We start from the raw sequence: 10,599 nt of genomic DNA, 5'->3' as shown, positions 1-10,599 counted from the left end.
CTGATGATGGTGGAAAACACCGAAACGTATTTTAATTGATAAATAGACAATAAATGACTGAAGCCCAGGAATTGATTTTGATTTGGAATTGAAACTAAAAAAAAGCCGTCTTTTTGTCCAGCGGAGAAACTTTCAGCAATTTCGCATTGTTTCAATGGCACTATTTTTTGCAACAACACGCACTAACCGAAAAAGAAATGCACTAATTAACGCTTCAAACAACAAATCGCTCTAAGCAGTCAGAATTTAGCCAAGTACCAAAGTTAGCGCAAATTTTGTTGAGCAGTTTAGTTGAAAACCGGCTCTGGACATCCGATCTGTCGCTTACATTCTTTAGGCAAAAAAAACCGAATCTTTCGCATTTAACCCAAAGCAAATTCTGGAAGATCGCGCTTTAAAATTCCATCACTCACTTTTGTCAGTTCTAAGATTTATTACACATCTGAAATGAGGTTGCTGATGCGCTATCCACCATATGGACGGTTTTGAGCGAATTATTGTCGCTCGCTTCTATTTTCAACGATCTACTTGAAACACCCAGACAACAAGTTTAGCGCGGTGTCAAATTGAAAATATCACATTTTTGCTGCATTCTACAGCCTAATTAGCTCCAGGCGATTAGTCATGGACTTTGAATGAATTTATTGCAGTTGGCAGCTACAGATCGTAACTGTCCCAGCTTGTGTGGCGAATACACAATGTCTTTTAAAACGCAACAAAAGCTTCAAGGGTTTTAGTGTCGGGCTGATGGCTGGCTTTTTACGGTCATCTTTCGCTGCATTTCTCTGAGAGAAAAATAAAATATTTAAGAATCCCCTATAACCAGATTACCACCTACCTACAAGCAGTAATGAGCACCAAACAACCCATAAAGCCCGAAGTTTTATTCGGGGATATGTGAACTATTGAGACACTGTGTAGCTTTAGAAGTTGAGTTTTTTCCTTCGCTTCTTTCTCATTGAAGCTGCCCGAATAATTGCATTTGCAAGTTGCGGCATAAACCAGAGTTTTAGCGAAAATACGCGGCATAAGTAGACAACATAAAATAAATCATGCAGATGTATTAACAATAAAGTGGCGCATGATTTATTTTACGTTTACTTTGTGCATTTAATGGCACCTCTCCCTTAAGAACCGTTTTATCTTTCATAATTTAAATGGAATATTGTACAGTAAAACCCATCGGATGGGAGCCATTCGAAAGTTTCGTGAATAGATGGCGATTTCGTTATTGGCCATAAAAGCTGCTGGGGAAAAATTAGCCAAGTGGGCGAATGGCTTGATCTAACATACCTTCTTATACGCCCGTCCCATAAAATATGAGACTTTACGGTACCCGTTTGGACCGAATGCAATAAATTCGGACAATTCTAATCTGAATCCCATTTATGACCAATCGATCCTTGATAAAATCATTATTGACCGAAGCTCTTCGGCCAGGCTTTCGCGATTCCATCTTCAAGCAAACAGACAGGCGGGCATCGTAAAAGTTACGGTTGCTTTTTAAATCCTTTACTAATAAAATCACTGTTGTTAGCAGGGTTTTCTAAAATACGAGATAAAAGTCCCGCTTGAAACCAAGTTGAACAAAAACCAGGTTTTGTAATGAACTTCTCAGAGTAAATTCGATAGAATCAACTTTCGCAATTAGCGTACGGCTTGAAACGTCTTAAACGCACAAAGTTTGCAAAGTAAAGTCGAAACCAAATTGCAAAATGGACGGAGAAGCAAAATGTGCGCAACATTTAATTTAAATCAACATCAGTTAATCAGATTTTCCGTATTTTCACTGTTTCTGACCTTTTTGCGATACCCTTTGACTAACTCTTCAAGCCATTGACGCCAACTATCGAGCGAGAAATGTGTTATTTTCCCAAAAAAAAAACAAACAAAACTTTGATTAATCTCAGTGAAAGTGCGATTGTGCAGTGATTAGCGGCCAGTTTGATTAACTTTCATTGTAATATTCACAGCGATAGCGAATGTAACAGAGATTATAGAGGTTATGTGTTAGATCCTGCATAATTTTCGTTGGGGGCCAAGTTGAAGGTCCTGCATATGGAATGGCGTCAGCTAGAAAATAGTTTTGGCAACACTCGAGCTTTCAACTCATTTTTTAAACCCGAATTATGACGCTGGAGATAAATTGAACGGCGTGAACAACCAAAATTACGCGGTTCGTTTACTTGTTGAAAATTACTAAATCAATCCGGATTGAAAAGAATCTGGGGCCTTGCGAAGAGAAGCCAATGGACGCAAGTGAAGCTGCTCACCAACTGCTCATTTTATGAAGGAATTATCGCAATTTTGCTCCCAAACTTGGCTTGAAACTGAGCAGATGCATCAAAATTCACTTCCATGCCTCGATAAATTATCGAAACGTCCTCGAACTTGGCAATCAATCGAAAACACGTGTTTGATTCATTACTTTGTGACCCGATAGACCAACACTTTCCGAGTTCATTTGGAACAATTTCCAATCAGATAATAATTTAATTAGTTCCTAAATCGTGTGAGACGATAATTGTTACACGTGGGGTAACGATAATTGCTCAATATCATCACTCCATTCATAATTCGTTCACATCGAAAATGTTGTGCTTATTTCGCTTCAATAACCCGATCCTGATCAACGTGGAAGCAACAAAAGATTTTTTTCCAGAATTAAAAAGATTCCTGAAGATGCCGAAATGAATATGAGGCAAATTCCGTTGTTAATCAAAGTCCACCATGGACACAAATAAAAAAGCAGCATGCGCAATTTTTTTGAAAATCAGGTCAACATCAGAAAGTTCCATGCTTTGTTCAATTATTATGGATTTTCACCAAAATTAATTACCCGTTTTATAGACTGAAATGCGTTCGAGAATTCTTCCATCGTTTTTGATTTAACGATATAATTTTTTTCTGAAACCACTTTTTAGAATGTTTGCATAAACCTTTTCATCGACGGCCGTGAACAAAACCCTGCAGAGCAGCTTTCGATCTGGCAAGTATTTCATGCAAAATAAAATTTGTTGCTAGAAAACTTAGTTTGCGTGATAAAATTACAGTGTGAAAATCCGAGCTTCTTCCAGTTACCAACTGAACCGAATAAAATTTCCCGTTTTCCTTCTCAATTCAACCACAATTATCCAAACTAGAGCCTGTTTTCACACAATTTGGAGCAGAATAGTGTACCTCAAAAATAAAAATATCACTTTTGACGATTTTTTTTCTCCTTTGGAAATGACACCTTCCCATGTTTAAAAGGATCCGAAGTCGTTCTCAAAAAATTAAGCCTCTCAGCCGATAAGTTGAATCTCAGTTGAACAATAAACTCAATAAATCCCGACCTTTTTCAGTTTAGTCTTGCTCTTAGCGTGGGCAAAAGGCATGAATTGTCCTCAAAATAAATTCAACAAACAAACAACAAATTTGTGGAATAGTCCTATCCAAAAATAGTCGCAGATGGGACAGGCAATGTTAAAATATTAGTCCGAAGTGATTGTTCAATTACTCAAATACCGCAACAATTTCCTGGACCGTTGCCTATACTAATCAGTTGAGTGATGAGCATTTTCAACTTCCAATATAGAAATGTATTAATAGTGTCCAACTGAAATACACTTACGCGCATAAATTGTCTGAGGTTGTGACTTTTATTTCGCCTAGGCAAAGTGACGGTTTTACGGTCATTTTGCCACTCGCAACTTATCCGGTTGATTGGTCGTTAACATTTCAATTGGGCACGACTTCAACCGAAAAAACTCCTCATTCTCTACTCTAATACTTACCATTAGAGCCAGGCAACAATTTTCTCTCTTCTATAACAAATTTCAAAAGCTTTTATGGATTGAAAGGCAAATCAGCTAAACTAATTGAAAATCATCTGTCCATTTTGGATTATTTTGCAAAAATACTTGAACGGCACAATGGCTAATACTTAATAATACTAATTATCTACTTTAAATGGCAAATTGAATGATTGATCACTTTATAGCAAAACATTGCATTTTAACTGGAGATTTACTGACTTAAAGGCTGCTGACTCGGTGAAGGAGCTGATTCTTCTATCCTGTGTGGTTTTCGTATCTGTATTAGTAAAACAAAACATTGCGGATTAATCGATCAAAACGAAATCGATCAAAACGAAATCGATTGATTCAACTAACAGCTAAAAGTGAATCTAAAGGAAAAACCATTAAGTTCAGACGTTTGGTTTTGTGTGGTACTTACGGCTTGAGGGACGAAGTTTCACGCCATCATACATGTTGAGGTTGTGTGTTCTCGAATACTCGTTTACCACCTGTTTTCCTGTTGAAATAAAAAGAAACACGCATGTTTTACCAACATTTATTCAACAAATGGAGTTTTGCAGCGTTTTCAGCGAATCTCCTCCTAACGTTTCGCAAGTAGGAGGGTCTGACATCTTCAAAAATGGCTTGCTCGGGGTGCGATTTCAACAGCTTTGCAGCTCCTTTTCAAGCACCTTTGAAGATGGGCATCACTCGTGCTCGCGAAACGTCAGGAAGAAACCATTTTGATAAAACTGCTCAAACTAGGCAATTTCAAAAATTTCTTATTATTTGCACAACTTGCCTTCGTCTATCCGTCGCGATGCTTCATCAAGATCGGCTCTGGCGTCTTTAAGAATGGCGTACATGAGAGGCATCATTTCGTACGGATAATGGAATTTTTCTAGAAGTTTGTGGCAGTCCTCCAAAAGATCCATACTTCGATCCACTGAAAAACCAGGTAAAAACAATTTAAAACTATTTTTTTAACACCCCCTAATTGGCGATTAAACCGTAAAACACTCATATTACCAGACCGCTGGAATTGCCAACAAATAAACGGTAAGCCGAAAATAACAATGTTCCAGTGGAAACGGAAAGCCCAGGGATTTTTACTCTTGGAGAATGTACATTTCAGCAATGAACAGAGCCAATAGTAAAAGCGCGGCGATATTAAGCTCCACCTTTACGGCATTCTAAATTTTCATTGGTCATAGATGCCGTTATAACGCACATGTCGGATGATCGTTTCTTACATAATAACCCCGCTATCCAGCAATAAATGCGGAAAATGCCACAGAATATGCGATTTTATGGACGTTGGTTAATCCCTTATGGGATTTAATGGAGGGAACGTTACATTGATAACAATGTTTGTAGGCACAAGGCGGAAATAACGCATTCAATGCCCTAAATGTTTGCATTTTTCCATTATTGATTGAATCATCTTGAAAAAGTCTATACTTGTACTTGTGTTTGAAGCATTTTTTGAGCCACTGATCAATCAATCGATCGATTTCTTTGGCGATTTTTTTATGGGTTATTGTACGGTCTTCCGCGTTGGAAAATTGGCTCAAACCCACAACACCGTAAGGTAGTTTAATGGTGCTTTCTCTCATTTTGAAAAAAATTTAAACCACACTTTCGTTGCTGATTATAAAGGTTTGCCAAATATGTACAACGCTTAATATTGGGCTGGTTGCATCCATAAACGTGCTTTCTTCCAGAAGTAAGCAAATGCAAGAAATTCTATGTTTAAGTTGGTTGATTTACGAATACCGAGAAAGTGTTAAGTGTTAACTGGTTTTATTTTCCTTTAATTAATTATTTTCAACTTTCTTTCAATTTTGAATTTTCTTTGCTTCCTACGTCAAATATCTAGGTCTCTTTCTAACGCTTTTTTCGTGAGTCACCGTTTATTCGGTATCTTGAACAAGTGTTGATCAGGTTTTGTGTGTGTCTTTGGCCAATTTGGGTCTAATTAAAGGTATTAGTTGTATTGTTAACGCGAAAATCGCCCAAAAAAATGCAAAACCTTCACCAATTCATAAATGGAAATTTTTCAAACTGAAACTGATTTTCCCATTCCGGAACGTGGCTTGCATCGGCTATCTCTCTCGCACCCGTGGAAGCCAGCGACATGCCCGAACGCCCGTGTGTTGCCACGTTCCAACTTGATACCTTCGCCGCTTAAAATTTTGAAACAATTTTCATTTTTTCACTTTTTAAATTACATTGAATAAAATTAGAGAAAAATCAAAAGTCAATTACAGTCAACTTTATTCGCTTTTCCAATGAAAATCCCGTTAAATCTATGGAGGAATTAACAACTTTTCGGGACAATAGTTAATTTTTGCTAACGAAACGTGAACTTGAAACTTTTGGGTGGTTGTTTTCTGTAGAGTGGATATTTGGGGTTTTTTCATAAACAAACTGATAAATCCATAAGAAACTAAACAATTTACGTAAAAAAAGACGCACAAGACCCTGCTTTTCAATCAGCTAGGTACTCAGCTAAAAGCTGGATAATTGTTAATTTACATGGAACCGCTCAGAAAGCTTCTCGTAATAGACAACTGACAGAGCTTCAGTTAACTTTATCACACTGATCTGCTGTCTTGCTAAATCATGCATGATTGAGCAAGCAAAACAGAGCAAATAATTTCCATTTGTATACAAGTCGAAATCTTGCCAAGATACGTGCCCAGATAAAAGGGCCATCTGAAAAAGCTTGTTGGAAACTATACAGTCATTTCAAACGTAAACTAAGCCGAATTGCTTGTATAGTGCCGAGCACGTTTTAATGAGACACTTTCTTAGGGCGATAAAATCCAGAAACTTCTTTGCCCGGATCCCATTAAACTCATGTCGATTGCAAGCCGAAACGGAACTTTTTGGCCCCGAATGACGAATTTAGTTTAGCATTCGGCATTGACTATTCAACGATTTTAACTGCACGTGGATAAGTTATGACCATTAATGTTTTCTATGCACGCGTGTTAAAATATGAACACTCATTTAACCGGCTTTTGTCTTAGCAATTCATTGCTTTCAAACAACTCGGCAAATATTTAGCGCTGTTTGGATTGCCGATGGCATTAAACCCAATAAATCGACATTAAACATAACGGCAAATTGAATATCTTAAATGCGATCATTCTATATCTTAAACATGCGCCAACGCGGGCCATTTAAATAAATTTACATATTTTATCGAAGAATTGCTCCAAGGGAGCGCTGTTGTTTTCATTGGCGTTTTTTTATGGCAGCTTAACAAGGGACTAAAAAACCACCCTGAAGTTTCGGGATTAACCCCCATGTGTAAAAATGGCATCGATTTAACCTACAAGCCGAACAAGGGTGCAATTTGGAGTTAAGCGACATTTAGCCCGATTCCTGCAGGATAAGGAGGGCAATATAACTTCCCTACCGCCAATATAACTACTGTATCCTTTTCAGGCGAGACAACTTTTACTGCCCCATTCCGCTCAGTTATTTTGGGAGTTGGACGATCCGAGAAATAGCTTCTGGATTTTTTATTGCATTTATTGGAGCCGATTCCTGAAAAACCATAAGTTAAGCTAATTTTCATTGTATAACAACTGAGAAGACATTGTGTGATGAACAATTGACACCAACTAATGCTCTAAGCAAACCATATATAAATTTGCGTAAATCCTGATTAGTTGTGCTATTATGCGGCAATAAATTGCGTAATGAATAATCCGTCTTTAACGCTTAGAACAATTGTCAACAGTAAGCCAACGAACCTATTACATTTTAAAGGAAACTTATCTCCAGAATAAAAGGCTCAAAATCACTGAACTAACATGACTTCACGATTCCCATTGTAAACAGATCACACTGAATTTGCCTCTTAATATGTACATTAAAAATGAAGCAGATAAATTGATAGAATCAACGAACTAAGAATCAGTGCTTTTCGAGTTTTTAGGCAGTTTTTAAACAACTGAATGTCTGTTTCGCCAACTGCTTTCTGAGTATCAGCCAAAACCAGAGATCGGTTTTGAAAAAATTAACAATTTATGCACTTTTGCATTTCCTGAAATAATTACAAATTTTCGAAAAACGATGTTTTGTATGAAAGAAGACGCACTTCAATTCTCTATTCATCAGTAACAACTGAATGTCTATTACTCTAACGGTTTTCTGAGAATGAGCCCAAAACTAAGCGCGGTTTTGAAACAAACCACTATTTTTGCACTCTCCTATTTCATGAGATAATAATCAATTTCTGCAAAACGATTTTATATGAAGACTCGCTTCTATGCTTTATTCAGTAACAACAAAAAAAAACGAAAACCAGCCAGACACTTTTAATAACACCGTCGCCCGAAGCGAAGACAATTCTGCAGACGCTGAAGAAGCGATGAGTGAAAACGTCCGGGCCAAATCTCTCTCGACTACGGCCTGAAAACTCGAATATCGCCCAGACAGCCACAAAAATGTTGAAAATTTCATAGATCGATTTTTCAGAAATAAAACTGATTGTCCCATTCCAGAACGTGGCTTGCATCGGTTATCCCACTCGCACACATGGAAGCCTAGCGACATGCACGATCGACTAGACGTTGCTGCGTTCCAACTTGATACCTTCACACCTTAAAATATCTGTTTGAAGCCAAGAGAAAATTTGAAAAAAATTGTTAAGCTCTACGCAAACCGACTAGCAGTGTCAACTAAATCCTGATTACTTGCACTATTATGCGATAATGGATTGCATAACGAATAATTCCACACCAACGCTTGGTGCAATTGCCAACAGTAAAACAATTACATTTTGAGAGAAACTTATGTGATAAATCCCTGGTTTGAGTCAAAATTCATAAACACACAATTCTCGTTGTAAACAGATGAAACTCCGTACGTATTTTACTCCTTCCAGCTGGTTGAGCAATGAAGGGAAAAAGGCATAAAACCACTTGTCTTCATGAATATTTCCTGCATTATCCACGCACGTTTGATTTTATTAAATCTTCAACATTCAGACGAATATAAAGCGCTGAAATGGGCTTTTATGGCCAAAGCTGTTCACCCAAATGAAGTTCTATTAAATCAAATATATTTACCCAGATTGAGTTGCATCCGGGAAGTCGCCTGTGTAATGTAACCAAAATCTGAATAGAAGAAATAGAGCAATTAAAAGATGAATTTGGAGAATTAAGTATGGGAAAACGTTTCAAATCAGCCTTGAGTGAAAAAAGTGCAATATTTGGGGTTTAGTGAGTGCTCAAGCAAACGCGCGTTGGCAGTGGCTATTAATACAATAAATACTAAGATTCGGAGGTGTCACCATGAAACCAGCTGCAGCTGCAAGATTTGCTTAGAAAAATTGCACATTATGGCAATTTTCAATTAGCTCTAATTTAGCCCAGACCAATTAGATTAATCGTTTGAACCCATTAACTGCTGAAATGCGATTAGTTTCAATGCCACTGGATATTTGTTTACAGTCAAACGTGTGAATGTCTCTTCGGACCATAAATAAAATTAAATTGTTTATTTATCAGCGACTAAGCAGTCTCAACTTTAGCTTCTTAATGTCCGATAACCGAATGGCAATAGGTCGTTTGGCCAATAAATAATTGCAATGCGCTGATTTTGTAATGAGTGATAAATGACTTATTCAATAATCTTATCTAAACAGCTTCGACTGTGTGGCATGTTATGAATGGGAACAAAATCCTGTTAAGTTGCAACTTTGCCCACATTTTAATGAGGCAAGGATATCGGTAATGTAGATGGTTGAATGTTTGAATGCGATAACCATGGGCATTATTTTTGCAATGTTTCTGGCTTGAGATATTCGTTGATCTAGAGGCCAAATTGTTGGCTTTCCATTTATCAAATTCTGCGGACGCACTTAAATCTCTCGTCCATCAAGCCGGATTCTGCAAGAAAAACGTTTGTGCATGCCAAATTCCTTAACATTCGAACGGAAATCCTTTCCTATTTTCCCGATTGGGGGATTCCTTTATCGACTGACTGATCCTGCCAAACAGCAGGAAACTTGACAATGTCCCCGTTGGACATTCCGAAAGGAGTTTTAAAATTTCCAGAAAGTTAACTGGGCTGAGGATTTCCTCGAGTGTTCAGCTGTTTAATTAATAATTCACAAACCAGACTCTTTGCAATTCCAAGCTGAACTTCACCGAAATTATTGCCGATCGCCTTTTAAATTCACTTCCTGATTGATTCGCTTTAACGTCGAAATAGCCAAAACTCATTGTGTATATTGCCTTATTTCTGCGTTGAAGCCAATGAACATCGTTCAGTTTTGTGGAAGAGGGTTTGGTCAAGAATTATTTGAAAACGGAAAAGATGATTAGAGAATTGCTACTCAACACTGTAAAGAGAGAGGATGGAAGCGTTAGATTGACGATTGACTGTCGCTTACAGGATTCGCATCAAGACGAACATGTATGGATCAGTTCTTCGGTTGACTCATTCATCAGATTTCGGGTTATTTTCAGCAATTTAATTGTTTTAACCGACCACAATCCAAGGTTGGGACCAGTAAACTTATCACAACGCGAATGTTCTTCATGTATAGATGTTTAAACTGGAAAAAGTTAGTTTGGAAGCATGAAAGAGGATGAGATAGTAAAAAACAGCAGAAATCATCAAAAATTTTTGGCCATTTTGAGTCGTTTTTGGGCGGTCACGACTTTCAACCGACGATATCTCCCTAATAAGGACGCAAAAACCTTATATATGCAACCTGGGACGCTTCTTACATCGGAAACAATCCAGTGAGCACAAAAAACACGAATGTAAAATTTTGATTTTTGACCCAAATTTT

At 37.5% G+C, this 10,599-nt stretch overlaps 1 protein-coding gene across 4 annotated transcripts in view; it reads right to left on the bottom strand.

Annotated features, from left to right (window-relative positions):
• LOC109542583 (protein doublesex) overlaps positions 1-8,914 on the bottom strand; it is a gene marked incomplete at its 5' end in the record, with an annotated part of 20,465 nt that extends 11,551 nt beyond the window's left edge. For 2 of the 4 annotated variants that reach the window (XM_019911864.2, XM_019911865.2), the window contains 5 exon segments: positions 3,777-3,806; positions 4,017-4,074; positions 4,219-4,296; positions 4,582-4,725; positions 8,867-8,914. In XM_019911864.2, coding sequence (XP_019767423.1) covers positions 3,779-3,806; positions 4,017-4,074; positions 4,219-4,296; positions 4,582-4,725; positions 8,867-8,914 — 356 coding nt within the window. 4 annotated transcript variants of the gene reach the window in all.
• Between the last annotated feature and the right edge of the window lie 1,685 nt (positions 8,915-10,599).

Source organism: Dendroctonus ponderosae, unplaced genomic scaffold, assembly GCF_020466585.1.
Source record: "Dendroctonus ponderosae isolate FM_Combo_2020 unplaced genomic scaffold, Dpon_F_20191213v2 Dpon_F_20191213_10, whole genome shotgun sequence".
NCBI lineage: Eukaryota > Metazoa > Arthropoda > Insecta > Coleoptera > Curculionidae > Dendroctonus > Dendroctonus ponderosae.
The sequence above is the reverse complement of the archived record's forward strand: the minus strand, read 5'-3'. Positions and strand labels throughout refer to the sequence as shown.